Source organism: Balaenoptera borealis (assembly GCF_965194805.1).
Source record: "Balaenoptera borealis genome assembly, chromosome: 10".
NCBI lineage: Eukaryota > Metazoa > Chordata > Mammalia > Artiodactyla > Balaenopteridae > Balaenoptera > Balaenoptera borealis.
This window is the reverse complement of record NC_138874.1, coordinates 51987359-52008239: the sequence shown is the minus strand read 5'-3', so window position 1 is coordinate 52008239 and position 20881 is coordinate 51987359. Positions and strand designations below refer to the sequence as shown.

Sequence of the window (20881 nt, the reverse complement as noted above, 5' to 3'; positions counted from 1 at the left end):
TGTGCAGTCTCACAAGACTGAATCAGGAAGAAATAGAAAGCATGAACACAGCAATTATTAGTAATGAAATGGAATCAGGAAAAAAAAAGAAAATCCCAACAAACAAAAGTGCAGGACCATATGGTTTTACAAGTGAATTCTACCAAACTTTTAGAGAAGAGTTAACACATATCTTTCTCAAACCATTCCAAAAACTTGTAGAGGAAAGAATGCTTTCAAACTCATTCTATGAGGACAACATTAGCTTGATATCAAAATCAGACAAAGATATCACTAAAAAGAAAATTACAGGCCAGTGTATCACTGATGAACATAATGCAAAAATCCTCAACAAAATATTAGCAAATCAAATCCAACAATATATTAAAAGGATCATACATCATGATCAAGGGGAATTTATTCTAAGGATGCAAGGATGTTTCAATATCCACAAATCAGTGTGGATAACAAAAGGAACCATAAAAAAATCATATGATGCATAAAAAGCTTTTGACAAAATTCTACATTCATTCATGTTAAAAACTCTCCACAAAGTGGGTAGAGAGTGAACATACCTCAACATAATAAAGGCCATTTATGTCAAACCCACAGCTAACGCTATACTAAGTGGTGAAAAACTGAAAGCATTTCCTCTAAGATCAGGAACAAGACAAGGATGCATACTATCACCACTTTTATTCAACACAGTATTGAAGTCCTGGCCACAGCAATCAGAGAAGAAAAGAAATAAAAGGCATCCAAATTGGAAGGGAAGAAGTAAAAGCATCACTATTTGCAGATGACATGATATATAGAAAACCCTAAAGTCTCCACCAAAAAGCTGTTAGAACAAAAAAAATGATTTCAGTAAAGTAGTAGGATACAAGATTAATATACAGAAATCTGTTGGTTTTCTATATACAAATAATGAGTTATCAGAAAGAGAAGTCAAGAAAACAATCCCATTTACAATCACATCAAAAGTATAAAATACTTAGGAATAAATTTAACCAAAGAGGTGAAAGATCTATATTCTGAAAACTATAAGACATTGGTGAAAGAAACTGAAGATGATATAAATAAATGGAAAGATCCCATGTTTATGAATTGGAAAAATGAATATTGTTAAAAATATCCATACTACCCAAAGCAATCTACAGATTTAGTACAATCCCTATCAAAATACCCACAACATTTTGCACAGAGCTAGAACAAATAATCCTGAAATTTATTTGGAACTACAAAAGACCTCAAATAGCCAAAGCAATCTTGAGACAAAAGAAGAAAGCTGCAAGTTATCATGCTTCCTGACTTCAGACTATACTACAAAGCTATAGCAGTCAAAACAGTGTGGTACTGGCAGAAAAACAGACACATAGATCAATGGAACAGAATATTAAACTCACAAACTTATGGTCAATTAATCTATGACAAAGGAGGCAAAAATATACAACAGGGAAAGAGTCTCTTCAAGAAGTGGTGCTGGGAAAACTGGACAGCTACATGTAAAAGCATGAAATTGCAAAAACAGAAACAGACTCACAGACCTAGAAAACAAACTTATGGTTACCAAAGGGGAAAGGTGGTGGGGAGGGATAAATTAGGAGGTTGGGATAAATATATGCACACTACCATATATAAAATAAATAATCAACAAGCACCTACTGTATAGCACAGGGAACTCTACTCAATACTCTGTAATAACCTATATGGGAAAAGAATCTGAAAAAGAATAGATATACATATATGTATAACTGACACCTGAAACTAACAACATTGTAAATCAACTATATTTCAATATAAAATAAAAATTTTTTTAAAGTATGAAATTACAACATTTTCTCACACCATATACAGAAATAAATTCAAAATGGATTAAAGACCTAACAGAAGACCTGAAACCGTAAAACTCCTAAAACAAGACATATGCAGTATACTTTTTGACATAAGCCTTAGACGTATTTTTCTGGATCTGTGTCCTCAGGCAAGATAAACAAAAGCAAAAATAAACAAATGGGACCTAATCAAACTTAAAAGCTTTTGCACAGTAAAGGAAGCCAACAATAAAATGAAAACACAACCTACTGAATTGGAGAAGATATCTGCAAATGATATGTCATATAAGAGGTTAATTTCCAAAACAAATAAACATCTCATACAGCTCAGTATCCAAAAAACGAACAATCCATATTAAAAAATGGGCAGAAGATCTGAATAGACATTTTTACAAAGAAGATATACCAATGGCAAACAGGCACATGAAAAGATGCTCAACATTTCTAATCATCAGGGAAGTGCAAATCAAGACCACAATGAGATATCACCTCACACCAGTCAGAATGGCTACCATCAAAAAGACAAGAAATGATAAATGTTGGTGAGTATGTAGAGAAAGAGAACCCTAGTTCAGTGTTATTGGGAATGTAAATTGGTTTGTGGAAAACAGTATGGAGGCTCCTCAAAAAATTAAAAATAGAACTACTACATGATCCAGCAGTTCCACTCCTGGGTATATATCCAAAGAAAATGAAAACATTAATTTGAAAAGATATATGCAGCCCAATGTTCATAGCAGCATTATTTACAGTAGCCAAGATATGGAAGCAACTAAACATCTATCAAAAGATAAATGGATAAAGTAGATGTGGGGGGTGTGTGTGTGTGTGTCAGGAAAACAGAACATTACTCAGCCATAAAAAGAATGAAATTTTGCCATTTGCAATAACATGGATGGACCTGTACCATATTATGCTTAGTGAAGTAAGTCAGACAGAGAAAGACAAACACTGTATTTTTTCACTTATATGTGGAATGTAAAAATACAACAAATGTCAGTATAACAAAACAGAAATAAGACCCACAGATATAGAGAATAAACTAGTGATTAACAGTGGGGAGACACAAGATAGGGGTATGGGATTAAGAGATACAAACTGCTATGTATGAATAAATAAGACACAGGATGTAATGTACAGCACAGGGAATATAGCCAATATTTTATAAAAGCTTTAAATGTATTATGATCTATATCACTGTGTTGTACACCTGAAACTAACATTGTAAATCAACTATACTTCAATAAAAATATAAAAAACAAATACTACAGTGAAAAAGCCAACAGAAAGGAATAGAAGGAAGATGCATTGGTAGAAAATAATTAGTAATTGTGCAAAATCTCCAAGAAGGCAGAGAAGGAATAGAATCTAGGGTATAATTAGAAGTATCATTTATAGAGAGAAAAAGAGATAACTTTCATTTTAATAAAAATGGACAAGAATTAAGGACCAGTTCAGGCAGTTTCATTTTGCTGCTTCTGTTTTCGTTAATGTTTTGTTGTTTGTTTGCTTTCTTGTTTGTTTTATATTTTAAGTGAAGTAATCTGCAGAACAAGTGAGAATGTGAGGTGACAAAGGTTTGATGAGAGTGGAAGTTTGAAACAGTGTTTGGGTAGAATGGGTGCAGTAATTGGCTAAAGACACAAAAGCGTTGTCTGTCACCTTCAGGTTGGTGGCCACCAATTTATCTAGAAACCCATCTGGCCAGTGAGGGGATTCTCTAAGAGACAGTAACCCATGGATCAGTGCTGGGAACATGGACATCTGTCTTCTACTGGTTGTTTGTAGCAGACAGAAGCAAGCTAAGAAATGTTTACTACTGCAACTAGAGGGGTTAAAATGGTAGAATGATGATGATCAAGACAGGTTGAAAAATAGTACTGAGGAACGTGAAAAGGTCTATGAAATGGAAGTCCTTACATGGATTGGAGAACCGATGCTATTTGGATTTTTAGCTTCACACAACCTAGTTTTTCCTTACCTAAGGTCATGCAAGAGATGAGTGTACGATCTAGGACCAACAACGGTGCTTTCTTACTCTCAGCACAGAGTTCTTGCAACGTCATTAAGATGTCAGGTTGAGTATTATCAGTAGATGTCTGTGAAGAGGGCAGAACTCAGAGCGCTGCCTGATGCTGGAGAGAAGAACAGCACAGGCTGAAACACAGAGGGTCAGAGAACCATGCCAAACCCAGCCCCTCCTGCTAGCCCTACTTAGTAAAGAATCTGTGTAACTAGTAGCTGGGGTATAATTGTTATAGAAAAGTAGTTCTTCAGCTAATCATCTGCCTTTAAGCCAACATGACTATTGGATAGCTAATCACTAACATTACCAATAGTATTTCTAAAATAGGCCATTTCAAATAGAATTAAAAAGCATTCTGAGTAGCCACCTGAATTGGTGTTATGTTTTTTATTATTTCATCTACATAAAATGTTTTTGGCCTGGAATATGTGCTTTAGAAAACAGTAAGATCTGAAAATGCTTTTTGACAGGACAATATATTACAACTGAATAAATGTCATATTTCATTTCACGTATGGCCCTTTCAGCAGTGTTAAATTTCTTTAGTTATTCCATACATTGATTTTCCCCCTTTCAACTTAAGTTGTCCTTTTCTGTTGTCATGATCTAATGGAGAGCTGGCAAAGGACAAATTTACAAGATGAATCCTATCAGTGGCCCACTGGAATAACTCTTCATATTCAAAGAAGGCACCACCTTCTCAATTTAATTATAAGCTTGACAATTTCAATTTGGATGTATAACTCCATTTTGACTAGCCTTAACAAAGCCCCTTATTTGATTTTCCCATTAAGCCAGCCTGGCTCTTTAACATTTTTGAATGCAACCTAAAAAGGAGAATGTTTTCAATACAGGCCATTCTTCTAAAAATCTGTTCAGAAACAAAAGTATGTGTTAAGCAAGTATCTGGATAAAACTAGGTCCTCAAGAAAAGTTCAGGGTGGATACTAAAAACATGTTGAATTAGATGATGTATTTTTGCTAACAAATGTGTATTTAAATATTTCCTATGGTGTACAACTACCATTATTAGATCAATTATAAGTTAGGAAGACTATAACAGTGTTTACTTTTAAGAAATATTTAAGCTGTCACTTGTTATCTACCAACACACATATGTAATGCCCTTTAACGTTACCTATGTTGACCTTATTTCCAAATACTTTAACTGAGCATTTTAAAACTAAGTGCAGGTTAACTAGAAACTCCAGGATCTGGGGACAAAATCCTGGTTTCTACTGCAAAACCAAGGCAAACAAATTTATTTAATTTTGTTTGAGAATCAGAAAAAAAGTTTGCTTTGTATTTACAGTACGACACATTTTAAAGATGAAGTAAATGTTATACAATTCCACGTCCTAGAAACTATAATATGATTTGTTTATGGTTTATCTTTGCCTTATTGATATGTTTACTGAGCTGTACATTTTAAAATTTTAAAAGGTTTTGTTAGAAAATATCTTTAATCTGAAAGTCTTCAAACTGGGGCTTATAAGGATGACTGAGTATTTCTATTTACTATTTCAAAAAAGTACTGCTTGGAAAATACTGGAGTATAAACACTATCAAACCATCATCCTAACAAAATACATTGGGGCAAGTAAGATACCCTCATTTTTCTTAGTACCAACATGCATGCAAAAATTCTGTAACCTTTCTAAAAACAGTTATTGAATAGTCATTTTTTTTAAATGTTTATTTTATTCATTTATTTATTTGGTTGTGCTGGGTTTTTTAGTCATGGCAGGTGGGCCCCTTAGTTGTGGCACGTGTGCTCTTTTAGTTGTTGCCGGCAGGCCCCTTAGTTGCGGCATGCATGTGGGATCTAGTTCCCTGAGCAGGGATCAAACCCGGGCCCCCTGCACTGGGAGCACGGAGTCTTAACCACTGCGCCACCAGGGAAGTCCCTGAATAGTCATTTTTTAAAATTTTAGACATTGTATTAATGTCGGTGCACCTTCTTCAACTGTACAATATCTGAAAATAAATACACATTGGAAGTGACATATTACTGAGGGGCAGGGTTGTGTAATGGGTAAAAGTACCAGGTACTTGAACAACACTGCCTTGGCTCCAATTCCAACTCTACCATTTAATAGCTGGGTCGCCTTGAGACAGCGACCAAACCTTCTGGTTCCTTTGTTTCCTCATCTTTAAAATGGAGATAATAATAGTACTCACCTCATAGGACTGCTGTGAGTTAACTTATGTCAACTGTTTAGAACCGCGCCAACACATAGGAAACACACAATAGATATCAGCAATTATTACAAGCTGTTATTATACTTGGAGCCAGACCACACACATTTGCCTTTCAAGTACTACTTTTGTGTAGGTGCTACATCCACCAGGGGTCTTTAAGTTCAGGTAAACATTGAGACTTACAAGAATATCATAGGCTACCCTTGGCACCAGTTTACCTAGAAGGTTATAGGACAGGAAATATATTTTTCCAGGCAACACCAGGCTTTTCTCTCCACAGAAGTCCCAGAGACTGTAGTTGCCATGGCAGTTCACACAGGGGTTGGGGAGCTATCTATGCTTTCCCCAGGTGACAGCCCAGGTGCACGGGTGTGGGATCTACATCAGTGGGAGTTAGCAACCTCATGCAAAACACATTTCTGACGAAGGTCTTGTCTCCAGAATGTGGAGAGTTAGAGTAGTATAGTACAAGACATTCTGGTGTTCTGACATAACGTAGATGAGGAACTTACAAAATTAAAAGAAGGAATAATTAGCATGTCTTTCTTGAATATTCCTCTTAACTATCAACAATTACAGTAAGATTTGAACAAAGATTTGCCAGCAAACATTCCACCCTGATGTAGTTGTTGAGGACTTTTATCACAGGTATTTAACTTCGAGTTTTGTAAAAAGATCCAGCCATTTTATGTATACATGAACAAAATTTTGACATTTTATGAGGAAAAAGAACATACCTTTTATTGTTGTTATAATCCTTTTCCACAGCAAAGGCTTGCAGACACATGTCGAACTAGGACCAAGCCTTTTGTCTGAGAACATTCTTAGAACTGGACAGATTTGTACTGTAGCTTAACTGAAATCACAGATTACACACCACAAAGCACAAAAGAGACATTACAATAAAATGAACTAAGATCTGTAGAATGATAATATTGAGAAGGACCCTATTTAGACGGTCTTAATTTGGATTATTTGCAAAATACATCTTTCAGTTAGAGCCAACACTGAGCACCATCTCTATATTCATGTAGATCCTCAAAAAAAAAGAGGCAGAACTTATGAACTATGTCCAATTTACTTTTGAACATAGACAATATTGAAGATCTTATTGTGACATTAATAGACCCATAAGTTCAGTTACTTTGAAACCATATCAGTATTGTAAGAATAAGCACAAGTCACTACCATGAGAAGGATGGCTATATTCCTATTTACTATGGTAGGAGAACAGACTTCCAATTTATATAGATCACAGGCCTTAAATTTGGATCAAGATCTTCTTTATTTTTTTTAACCTCATCCACTTTTATGGAAAGAAGGCAACAGGAAGCTGCTTATATGTACTTGCATGCAAATATTTACATATAACCTTAGAAGGTTTCAGGGCCTTAGAAGCCATTTCATTTCTCAGTTGATACCTTGATCCAAGAACACTTCATCCAAATCAGAGAGGACTGTCACCAGATGTTAGGAAAAATAGCTCGTTTTATGGCAAACATTTCAAGTTACATCTACTTAGAAGCCTTTTCAGTTGATGAAAGTGATTTGTAATGGTAAGAGAATTTTTGGACCTGAGTTTTATAGTCTGATTGGTTTACGCTACCAGGCCTTTAGAGTAAAATAACATTCTCACTTGCACAGGTACACTTGTGAAATTCAGAAAACCTTGTTCAAGAAATTGAACAAAGAGATCCCAAAGTGGTACATTACCCTACTCAAATATGCTTTGTTTCCACAAAGGGAATTCTTTTGAATTCTTCCCTTGGAGGATTTTTCATTAAACTAAGCCTGGTAAGAGGACTTATAATACTTTTTGGAGACATGAAATTGTGCAGTTATTCTCTATGAGTAGGCCTGAGGCACTGCTTAGGCCTCAAACAAAATTTCCTACCATTTGCTTGGCTTGTCTGTGCCCCTTGCTTGTGTGGCCTGTGATTTGGCTAATAGCAAAAAGTCAGGCATCTTAGGGAATATAGCTCTTGGACCTCAAAGATCCTCATAGAATGTCTTACAAGCTTTCCTCATGAAATAACAGTATTCTTGCAGCAATTGTCCTAATCTGTCTGCAAAACTAGTTTTCATGCTCTCCTAGAGGGATAATTTGTCCTATGGTTTTCTTCAGTCTACTGGAGGAGAAGTCCTGCTACAGTCATTTAGGATTTTAAAATAAAAAGATTTGTCAGAGGCCAGAATAAGAAATCACAATGGTACAGACAGGGCTTTGCTGATTCAGTGAGGAAAGAAGACAAGTCAGTTTCCACAGTTTAAGTCATGAATTTAACTTAAACAACCTTTCAAGACTATAGGTTTATGTATAAAACCCACTTGTATGGGTGGGTTCATTTGCTTCAAAAGCAAATGAAATAAATACAATCTATACATGACAAGATTACAGAGTCAAAAGGAGAAGAGAATGTAAGTTTTAGGGTGGGAAGGCCAGAGGCCCTGGTGAAATCCTGAATGACAGCAGGTCACTAGGACCTTCTTCTCCAGAAGACTTAATGGCAGCACAGAGCCCTCAGAATACACCAAATAATTTCATGTTTGAAAGAGAAGATTACCAAGGATCCTCAATACTATTCAGGTTAATTCATCATTTAGAAAAACTTTCTTCTTACTACAGTGAGATTGGAAACTACTTTCAGAATCTAACTAGCTCTAGGAGGTCTTTAATGAAAATTGCTAATTATTAAACAGCAGACTTTAGCGTGCAGTTTGTCCACAGAGTAACATTAATAACAAAGTGTGTTATTCTATTCAAAGTCTGTCTTTTTTTTTTTAAGTTGTGTACAGATTCAGAAGTTCTAAGTGTTCTCTGAAATACATGTGAGTGCTTCATGAAATCCTGTTTAATGTTTGTAAAAAAAATTTGTCATTCCTGACACATACAAAGATTTTACATTTCTGGCTCCAATAAGTAAAAAGACTCAACGATGTGTAGTTTTCAAGTATTACTGCCTTTCAAATTACATATTTTTTGGTGTTACCTTTTCAAGGATTTCAGGGTTGGCATATAATGGAGCTAATTAAATTTTCCACCGAGGAAGCAGCCAGCTAGACCACTGCCCCAGGCACATAACCTGAGCTTACTACTTTCCTTCGCTCATTTATTCTGTGTGTGAGATGAGACTCCTCGAACTGCAAAGGTGGAGTACTCAGGCCAGTCAGCCGCTGATGGATTTCAGTAACTACAGAGGCAGTGTCTGAGCCTCAACCTGATAGCACACACCACAGCCAGGTGACAGTGGAAGCGCATCTTCCCGTATGAGTTGGCTGTGGATGACAATCTGCCAAACTAAAATAATGGGAGAGGCATTAGTTATATAAAAAGGAACCAACTGGGCTTAGCTCTGAAGTATTTTGTAAGATTCTAGGAATATCACCTCATTTTGCCCTGAGATGGTTTTAGTGAACAACCCAGAGAACGTAACAACAATTACAAAATAGAATTATGTAGGAAAAGGTGTCTTTTAGTAATTTCATTGGTATATCTTTATAATTAAGCAATTTTGTCAGCCTTCACAAGAAACAAAGGAAATATTTAATAACAACTATGTGGCAGTCTACTAGGCTCTTTACATGTGTTATTTACCTTCAATAAGTACTCTTTTCCTATTTTATATCTGAGGAAACTAGGATGAAAATAGTTAAATGATTTGTTTATGTTACTAAATGGCAGATCTGGAATTTAACCAACTTTGACTGAAAAGATCTGTTTTAACACACTGCCTGATAGGTGTTAAGAATTACGTGTTTTTAAAAAAGAGACTCTTGTAGGTGGAATTATTTGGGAAATATTCATGAAAATGAGTGGTATACATGCATGTGTATATGCATATGTGTGTATGATATTTTTATCGTAGACTACTAATTCCCTGAGAAGATTTTTCAGTTGTTGTTTTATTAAGTTACTTATATATGATATAGCTTTTACTGTAGACAGTCACTTCTTATAAAAGGGGTGAACATTAACCCTGGAAGTATGGAGATCCATTACAAAGAAAGCAGTGACCATCTGGTTCTTATGATATGATATAGAAGGTACAGAATTGATTTCACTGAAAACCAAGAAAAAAAATCTAAGCTATCATCTTAGAAAATAGAATATGGATCTACTTATGCATCAGATGACTAGATAAATGATTAAATATAGATTGATGTGATAATTTACATAGGTATATAAAATGAGGAATAACTCATTCATGTCTGGGATAAAAACAAAGTGGCACATTTCATTTTCTGTAACATTAAATCTCTTTAAATTCCTGATTACATTCTCTGAATAATAGTTTGTTTTTTGTTTTTTTCCTACAGTTGGACAGTGTCACCTCCCTGATCCAAGCAGCCAAAAATTTAATGAATGCTGTAGTGCAAACAGTGAAAATGTCTTACATTGCCTCAACCAAGATCATCCGAATTCAGAGTCCTGCTGGGCCCCGGCACCCAGTTGTTATGTGGAGAATGAAGGCTCCTGCAAAAAAACCCTTGATTAAAAGAGAGAAACCAGAGGAAACGTATGCAGCTGTCAGACGAGGCTCAGCAAAGAAAAAAATCCACCCAGTGCAAGTGATGAGTGAATTTAGAGGAAGACATATCTACTGAAACCACTCTTCTACTCTAGTGTTTATATTACAAAGTCCTGGCTAAACACACTGCTTTATTTTTACACTTGATTAGTTCTGTAAGTTCACTAACTTAGAATTTAACCCACAAATAATGTAAAACACTGAAAGCCTAACCAACATGAGCAACATATATTTGGGATCATGCCATTGTCATTTCTGTATGGCCAGCAAGCATCTGTTGATTACTTATTAATAAGTAATCAACAGATGCTTGCTGAATGAATGAAATCTTTCAGGTATCATTCAGCCTTTCCCATCACAGAGACTATCTTATATTCATTACTAAATGAGCACAGGAGACTCAAAATGAGTCCTGTTCATCTGTAACAGCTTAAGTATACTCACCCTTTTCATTTTGAGTTAAAATAGTGATATGAGCTCTTGACTTGGTTTTCAATGGAAACAAAAGATTTCATAAAATACTTTCCCATTTAATCTCCATACTTCCTTTATCTGATGTAACCTGACAGACATGTGTGATTCCTTCTACAGGGAAAAAAAAAAAAAAAAATTCAATCTCTAGATATTTGTGACAACTGTCAACTGATTGGGCTAATATCCATCAGAAACTAACCAAGCTTGAGCAATCAAGTTACTTTCTGGATTTTCAAGGTCCGCCTTAATTATTTATGAAACAATTTATTAACATTATAAAGTTTACAATGAGTTTTCATGCCACAAATGTGCATTTCAGGACTCCACTGTGTTCAGCAGTTCTGCACGTTGAGTTTTGGAGTTAGAAAGGCCCACCAGAATACTACATATATGGAGGAAGAGTTATCAATCATCCATTGGGGAAATGGGCATTTAACTCTATCCCCAAGCGAGTTATGATTGATAACAGAAATGCAAGGAGTTCTGCATGACTCCATTTGTATCACCTTGCAAGTGTAATTAAAAGGAAAAGGCCAGTTGGAAAAACATTTTGTCATTGAGTAAAATATAACTCAAAAAATGTGTGTGAATTGTACCACTGAACTCTGAAGTAGAGTTAGTGGCAAAGAAGCTGGAGTGATTTTAATAACATTTTTTAAAATAAAAGTCACTGAGGTCATTTTATAACTGCAGTCATTGTGCTCGTCCCGAATTGAGTTCATAATGGACTTTATAACAGTTTCAGAGTCTAGTGCTTTGCTTTTCTCTTTCTACTTCTTTCTCTCTGTCTGTCGCTGGAGGAGTTAAGTTTCAGTTTTACCTTTTCTCATGCATAGAGTTCCCATTCACAGGATTTTAAACATGAATTTCCTATTCTACTTTATCAAAATTATACAAAAATCGTGACTTCACTTTGTAAAACATTTCCATCAATGAATTGTTTCAACAACCATGTCATCTTAGTTTGACTAGGTAAAGTCTAAACATGCAACATCAGCTGACGTTTGGAGGGCCAGTTTGGGTAAAAGAATGTGTGAAACATAAGAAGGCATAAAGGTTGAGAGCATGATGTGTGTGGTATCTTGAACGAAATGGTATGGGAAAGGGATTTAATCGGTCAATATGTTAATAAATTATGGGGAAAATGTAAACTTTTCATTGTAATATGTTATATTGTTCTTCTGAAACGCTAGGTTACCTGGGCTAAGTATTGATACATACGCTTTCTAAGAGTGAAAGCAATAAGCTCCTGCCTGTCTTGCGGTATGCACTGGCCCACGATCAATATTATTCTGGACAGAGTCCACTCCCTAAAAGAAAAGACAGTGCAGAAAGGAATTAGAGAATCCAGATAATTATATTGTCCAGAACTAGCTAGCTAACTGAGGCAAAACAGGGAATTTCTTTTGTTGACATGCTACCATCATTTTCTGTTCTAAGAGTAGACATTACAAGAGTTACATCTATGACACTTCCTTTTCTCAGGTAGAAGTGTGAATTTATAATTTAGTTGAGAAAATAATTTTTTAAAAAAATTACCAAACTACTAGTATATCTTAGTTCCTAAAGCCACATGCTCAAGAACCATAAGAGTCTCATTTACAAAATCTAATGTCTGTTTAATTCTACATCAGCTTTCCACAGGTTAGAGTTTAGAATGCAGCAGCACTGGATGCCAAAAGAACATAACTAATTTGAAATTATACACTTATCAAATAACCTCTGTATCTATCTTAAGAAAATGACTCTTTAAAAATGAGACGTGAACAAGTCCTCCTCTTCAAAGTAGAGGGATTTCCAGCTTAGATCAAAGCAAAAAACTATAATTAAGCAAAACTTAATAAAAAAAAAAAAATTAACTTGGAGAATGTCCCAGGAGTAAAGTCTGGTGCAATAATCAAAGGTGCAATAAGAACAAGATGCACAGAGCTGAGAAGGACATCTGTCCACCTGACTCAATTCCTGCAGTGGGCAGCATTTCAGGATTTAATTCAATTCAAACCCGCTAATAGTATAATACTTAGAAGAAAAATTAGCAGCAAATATATTAACAAATCCTCACATTATAAAACATAGTTAAATGAATCTAATCAGTAAGTATGAAGGTGGTGTATATATTTATAACTAAGCCCTTCTTCTGCAGGGGAATGACAGAAATTTCTTAATGAGAGTGATTGCTTGGTGGCCCATCTATGCATCTTTTGAAATTGCATCACAGAGATCGGTGCTTCTTCTAATGATACTTTTGCTTTATCTTGCTAATCAAAACTCACCATTTTCTTTTAGTGAAATTGAGTTATGTTAATTTATGAAGGAAAAAAATCTTTGAGAGGGAGGAGAGGGTTTCTGTCACCTTTGAAGGACCGTTCCATCCTGGTTACCCACCAGCATCACTGGCAAACATTAGCCTGAAATCAGAATGAGAAGTTAGAAAATATCTGTCAAATCATAATCCACTCAAGGTTTTTTAGTTAGAAAAACTGGAAGGTTTTCATTAAATAGGAAAGGTGATAAATATAAATCTTTCCCTTTTACTTATCACAAGTGGAAATTAATGGCTTAAAATATTTCCTTCTTTCTAATGGACTAAATGAATGAGTCTGGAAAAAAATTCGAACACTAAACTTCTAAGGAAATTTGTTAATTATTCCCTTTCTGCTTGTCTTATGACATGAACAAAAACTGTGAATGTATTAGAAAATACAATATTCTTAAAATTGCCCTCTGGTCTTTGCAAATCTCTGAATTTATCAGTATTAATATACGTTCCCCATAAAATTCCTTCTGTATGAGGAGTAAGTACCTCCACAACTCTACAGAAAGGCCCACTTTGTCAGGCTGACATCCTTGCACACTTAACATCTTCAGAGAGGTCAGTTTTCAAGTCACAGTAAAGCAAGATATTTAAAATTGTGAACACACAGTTAAGTGCCCAATCTGGGCCTCAAACCTAATAATTAGTGCTCCTCAAATTTAATGAGTGACTGAAAAGACTAATGTCTGACAACAGAGAAAGTATTTCCAGTGACTTCCTACACCTTCACGTTCGGGGTGGTCTTTTCATCTCACCATCCCTGAGCTCCGTATCTTCCTATAACCTGCTGACAGTTTGCTACCAGAATGATGCAGCAGGCCTGCTCATCCCAATCAATTACCCCCAAATAATGTCCTTTCCTCTTAGTCCATGCACCAAAATCTCTCTCGCTCATCTCTCATCCCCTTAGGAGACCATCCCACACATCAATTGATTAATACAGTCTGTAGCATTCTAGTTAAAATTATTAATTTTAATTCCCAATGCCATTATTTTTTTCTTTTCTTTTCTATTCCAGAAAACATTCTTATCTTTTTCGCTGTCAAATGGACACTTCCATGCTAGGGACTGTGGTTCCCATGGATACATATTTCTGTATAGTGGCAGAATGAGTAGAGTGAGATCGAGACTTTTCCTGGTGATATTTACCTTTCTCTAGTGAACTCATTGCAGAGCTGCCAGCCTGTTTCACCTTCATTGTAAGTAATTCTCTAGGTTAGCAAAGCAAGCGCCAGAATTATCAAGTTGAGTAAAGTCTGTACTTTCTTTTATCAGCCTGTCTTTTGTTAAGACAGTCTGCTTATTGCATATTTAGGTATCAAACAGCCATTTTTTCTTTTTGGAAAGTCAGAAATACTTCTGTTTGACTTCATCAGAAAATTTAGGGGCATCCAGTTAAAAGACTGTAACTTCCATATTATTTTAATAATTCTCTTTAAGTCAACTAGAAAAATGTCTGCAACCTGAAAAATTTATATTTGTTTATCATTTTCATTTATATATCACATACCAGAAAACAACACTTAATCGGACAAAAACCCTATAGCATTTTTTTGTCATAACTCTCTTTCCCTATCATTATAATATCTTTAATATTAGTAAATATTTTGCATATTCCTGCCAAATAAACAAGCCAGGCCTAATGACAGAAGAGTCTACACACAAAGTAGTTTAAAGTTTTCATTTTGGTTCTTTGGGTCTTTTAGGATAGAAAAATGTGGATGTTGCTAAAACCAGGTGTATGCAACTAAAGATGTTGTAATCAAGGTTTTAACACTATCCTAGACATCTGAGAGAAGGATTAAAATTTTTAATGCATTTTTTTTGCCATTTTAACTAATTTACATGAACAAGAAACATTTTCTATTAAAGCAAAAGAAAGAATAATTTCCTATATTAATCATTTTACATGTGAATTTTCTTCCCCAAGATAGATAGGACTTATTCCTGAACACTTCAAAAGAAGATAATACTAATTGAGAGAACCGCTTCCAAATGGAACCCAACCTTACCAGAATCCCACCTACAGACAATCGATGGTTTGTAGGGCTGGCCTTTATGTAGATCCTGGGATGAGATGTCTCATGGCTGCAGGCTGGCTTCTGGAATCCAACAGTCCCCACTGGTTTAGGAGAACAAAACCCAAGGAATGACCTTCAAAATGAATTTTTAACAAGTTGGAAGGGAAAAAAAGCAGTGAATACAGAGCAGTTCTAAAAGAAAGTGGGTAAGAAAGTGACAGAGGTAGAGGAGGGAATAAGAAAGGTAGTTGCAGAAGCAGGTAACGTTTGTACCAGAGAGAGGAGGAGTTTTGAGTTCTATGAAGATTAGGCAGCCTTCTCCTGAGGAAGATTTTAAGGATAGAATAGGGCACTTGTCTTTGGCAGTTTGGGTGAAGTCATGTCAGGGCAGAGAACAAACTATATAACTTTTGAGGATCATTTAGTGATACTGTTTGCAAGATGAGAAACAGAAATTAAGCCAGTTTTTTTAGCATGTTGATGGGTGAAATTCTTCCCAGTATCAGAGTTAATCGGGATATTATATATTTAACAAATATTTTGTTGAGCAACTTTGATGTTCCAGGCACTGCTCTAGGTTCTTAGGATATACCAGATAACAAAACAAACAGTGATTCTTGCCCTTATGGGCAGACTCTGTGTTGAATGCTATTACCTTATTTAATTTTTTCAATAACCCTATGGGATAAACATTATCAGCTCTATTCCTTAGAAAAAGAAACTAAGGATACGGATCTTGCTCAAAAACTCACTGGCCTTAAAATCAGGTTGTACTCTAGAGTCTGAACTTTTAGCCACCGCACCATCCAGATTTCCTGGAAAATGGGATTGGATTTTTTAGTTGAAAATGAGATGCACATTTCAAATGCTGGCTGGCTTCCTATATAAGAGCAAAAGGATCAAAACTTAAATATATATGGTATATAAATCCATACCTACATCACTCAAAGCAAATAAAAAGCAGGTACATAAGTAATTAGCTGAATGTTATAACCTCTAATAATTGAATAAAAATATCAGATATATAAGGAGTGAATATTTCATCTACGTGATCTGAAATCAGATGAAAACACTTACCAAATTACTTTCACTTCCACAGAGGTGAAATCTTCCATGGAGATGCCTGTTTAAAATCCATCTTTAGCACTGATTGGTGAAAACAATTTGTTGACACCATTTCTTTCCTTCTTTACTGCTAATGTGTGTTTAAAGTTATATATCCCAGGGAGGATGGGCCAAGGATTATTGAAATAAGCTAAAGTTTCTTTGTATTCCACACTGACTGAACCAGAGGAAATGTATGTTTCCTTCTTTATAGAGGTAACAATGTATACAGTATGTGTCTGACTGTAAGCAAATTTAGTCCTTTAACTTTACATGGTCCTTCTTCCTAGAGACAACTGAAGTCTAGACTCTCCCTCTTGCCATATTATTTTGCTGGATAGACCTCCCTATCTCAGGCCTGGGGTAGTTAAATGACTTTCTGATCCTTCTTAAAGTGGAGCCAGAAATGTTTCCTTAAACTGGGAATGTATTTATTTGGGGTCTTCAATTTTGGGTACCTGGCAGTCATGACGGTGCCTGCTCCCAACTATCATAAAAGGAAGCTCTGGAGGGAAACTCTTTCTGAAAGAGGCTCAGATTTCTAACAACCATCTCTAAAAATCTCTTCAATGTAGGATATATACGACAGCCACTTAAATGGTATTAGCAGAATACTAATTCTACTTACGTCCTGTGTTTTCATTCCAAATGAGGTATTTTTTAGTTCTAAAGTTTCCTTTCCTTTGCATTTTCAAGAAGAATGCTTATTTTTTTGTTCTGGGTATTTGGTCTTAAAGATATGCAGCATCTCTAAACATCTTAAAGCCCCCTTTCAATAATTATATCAATAGTTCAAAGCCAGCAGATAACTTTTTCTATTCAGACAACCATGTATTACGTAGTCCCAGGCCAGCCCTCAACATGTCCATCAGTTTCCCATCTTTATGAATTATCTGAACCTCTCTGTGATATTCAGTGATAGTCTAGCTAAGACTGACAAGTCTGGGCTTCTAACATCAAATCTGGATTGGAGTGTTTATTCATAAAGCAAAGGGGCAAGTCTGAGAGGTTAGTTCACAGTCTCAGTTACACAGAACTTTTCTTCTTCCTTAAGCTTTAAACATAAAACTAATTTTGAAAATACTGTAGAAATAGTCTTCCACTGCTTGCTGAATCTTACAGCATTATAACTCTCTATTTTTATGTGCTGGTATACAATGAGATATAAATATGAGAATTTCAGCAACTGTCTTGCAGGGTTAAGCTGTGCTTCTGACTGATTTTGAAAATTGTCCTTGTGTGGTAAAATTCCTCCAAAGAAAATTTCATTGGACCTGAATGACAGCATAACAATTTTTCTTTGATATCCATGACTAACAACTCCCTGAAAACAGAAGTAGACATATGTTATGCCCAATTTAGTACCTAATAGTTGGGACTTTAAAACAAAATTTTCTTGAGCAAGTTTTTGGGTGATTAAATATGAATTAAAACTTCCAGTGAAAGATTTCCAGATGCCCCTGCTTTCCATTTTGATTATGTTTTAGTTCCATACTGACTTGGCAAAAAAAAAAAAAAAATTCACTTACTTTACCTTATTTACTTTTACAGGCAACAACTTTGACATTTTAAACTTAGTGACATTTCCGAAGGTAACATGCACATTGTAAATCAGGATGAAGGCAGGTTTAAGCTGACAGTCTGAGATTAAATAAAAGCAAGCAGTTGATAATAGTCATGTTTATTGTAGCAATATCTTGAGAACTTTAGTGGCGTTTGAGGTGTTTCAAACTATCAGTACCTTGCTTCTACACCTCACCCTGCTGTGCAGAAGGCAGAATAGGGCTGAGTGAAGCACCCACTATAGTAACTGCCAATTCAAAGTAGGTTTATGGTTTGGCCATAGATAAACTTTGGCAAAAGCACTTGTAGAGCTTTCTGGTCATTACTTATCCTTAAAGTCAATTTCACCAATCAATAAAAATGAATTATTTATCCAGGAATAGATAAAGCTCTTTAATACCCTCACGACATTGACATAGAAGGTCAGATATTCCTTGTTTGGGATTCTGCATGCCTTTTGTGCTTAGCTGAATCAAATTTTTTTTTCATTGTGTTCTCAATTTTTTCACGCATGTAACACTGGGTTTGTTTCGAAACTATGCAGTATTATTTGAAACAATATTTATTTCAACTCATGTCACTGTAGTTTGTTAATAATTTGCTCAACTGATAATTAAACTATATGTTAAAGCAATAAAACTGAAAGGACTGTTTATGCATTTGGCGTTTATCTTTGGTGGTATGTGTCTTGAGTGGGAACAAAAAAGGGAAGGTAATGAATTGCTGAGTAGTCTAACCACTAGTCTAGGTATTACCTTCATTCCCACTCTTTCAATTATATGTACTACAATTTGGGAGGGTGCTTTCACAAACTACCGTATGAACACAAGTAACACAGACCATATGTGATAGAATTAAATTTTCAGTTTAAATGGCATTTTTTTGTTCAATATGGACATTAGGTTTTAAAAATAATGTCTGTGTAGATAAAGAACTGTTCTCTAGCTTAGGACTTTATGAAAAGAACCAATAATTTTTCTAAGACTGAACACATACTACAGGGTGGGCATGGAATACCATTTGCTCTACTGATGTTTCTGCATCTGAATATTAATAGGTTCTGAACATCCGTCTTAGCTTCCTAATCTGCACGCTGGTGATCATCTTTTTCAGCATGAACCTCATGCAGATAGTCTCTGGATACCCTTCCAGTGTTTATACACCATTGTTGTCTGTTCTGGGACATCATTTTCTCCCTTCAGGGCTCCCACTGCTTCAGGCGCTTATTGCTAAGTCTCAGTCAGCTTCTGCACTTTCTTCAAACACAGTCTGTAAGTTTAGAGTATTTATCACTTAATTCCTATGAAAAACCATGACTCCCCTCATTCAGTTCTGCCAGACATGGGCCACCTCCTTGTTAATGAACGTGCAAGCAAGGGGTTGCCTTCCTGTGTCAGACTGTCCTGGGCCCCAGGAGCCCATCTTTGCTCTGGCAGCAGCAGTCCCTCCACCTTGATCTGCCGTCGTGCTCGCTCTGGGGGTGGAAGTGGAACTAAAAGCACTTTTGGCAAGAAGAGTCTGCTTCTGCCTGGAGGCTGAGCTGATGCCCTGACACTTCTTGGGCAACACCATGAAACATTCCATCCAGGAGCAGTAACTCACAGATGTAACTTCCAGCCACCACATGTCCAAAATCCTGTGGCTTGTGAGGGAAAAGCTGCTGTACTTTGTTGTCAAGTAACTGGCCCCCTGTTCTGTCTGAATCCCCCGGTTTTGGAAGAGAGAGTCCTGAGGTATAGGCCCAGAGAAAGGAGTTCTCATGAAGTCAACAGGGAATGTCAAAGCCAAGGGCAATGGCAAAGGGAGGGACTTGGGGAGAGTAAATCACAGCCAGGTTTACACTAAATCGCCTTTTGTCCCTGAGGATCCTGGAGGCCTGATCTGCTACTCTGAGCACCACAGACGGTTGAAGAAATCCCCTTGTCCCTGCCACTTTTCCTGCCTTCTCATTACCCCTTCTAGCTGGTGGTGGTGACAGAATGTTAGGTGTGCTGATGAAGTCTACACGTCACCCTTCGTAACAATGGAAAACACAAACCCCAAGGAACACAGTGAGCTGTCTTCTGGAACACAGATCTCCCTCACTTGGTGGGATGCCCTCTGCAGGCACTGATTCACAGCAGATGTGGGCAGAGAACGGATAGGTTTGTTGTTGTTGTTTCTTTTTATTTGACTTCAGAGGAAGCCTCTGTGACAGTGCCGGTTATCCACAGCTGGGTTCTGGAATGTCTCCATCCTTCCGTTAAGTGCTCATAGCGTCTCCTATCCACCAGGCTCATCCATTTTGTGGCAGTCACTTTGAGGCTTATTGCTCTGAGGGCTAAATTTGGAAGAAGAAGACCTGCATGCTGTAACAGACCCTGATGCCAGAGAAATGTGTGCACTCCTCAGCTCTATTATACTATAAACTCTTGGAAGCAATGATAATATTGTGTTCATTCTGTTTCTCCAATGCTATAGCACAGTGACTGACATAGGAGTAGCTCAATTGATATTTTTGGAAGGAGGGAGTGAATTCATGAATGAGTTTATTTCAAATGAATGAATCCAGAACTCCACTGATCTGTGATTTGGGCCCTCTCTGAACCATCTAATCTGAAATTCTGAGAGTTTGGTAATCCTCAAGTTTACAGAGACAGTAACTAGTGTCAAGGACAGGATTTGAAAACTCGTAATTCTCCCTGTTACTCTTCCAAAACCATCACTGCCGCCTTAGATAAATGAAAGTCACTGATGAGGAAAAGCCATGGGCTGTTTTTCACTCATTTGTTTATTCAACAGTCAAAAATATTTCTTGAGGGACTGTTATATGCAAAAGTGCTATGGGTGAAAGA

The 20881-nt window shown here is 36.2% G+C and overlaps 1 protein-coding gene across 5 annotated transcripts in view; it reads left to right on the top strand.

The window, feature by feature from the left end:
- Positions 1-18706, top strand: part of CTNNA3 (catenin alpha 3) — a 1737547-nt gene extending 1718841 nt beyond the window's left edge. For all 5 annotated transcript variants that reach the window (XM_082408616.1, XM_082408615.1, XM_082408617.1 and 2 more), the window contains one exon: positions 10360-18706. In XM_082408616.1, coding sequence (XP_082264742.1) covers positions 10360-10647 — 288 coding nt within the window. In that variant the 3' untranslated portion in view covers positions 10648-18706. The remainder of the gene's footprint in view (positions 1-10359) is intronic.
- The last annotated feature ends 2175 nt before the right edge of the window (positions 18707-20881 follow it).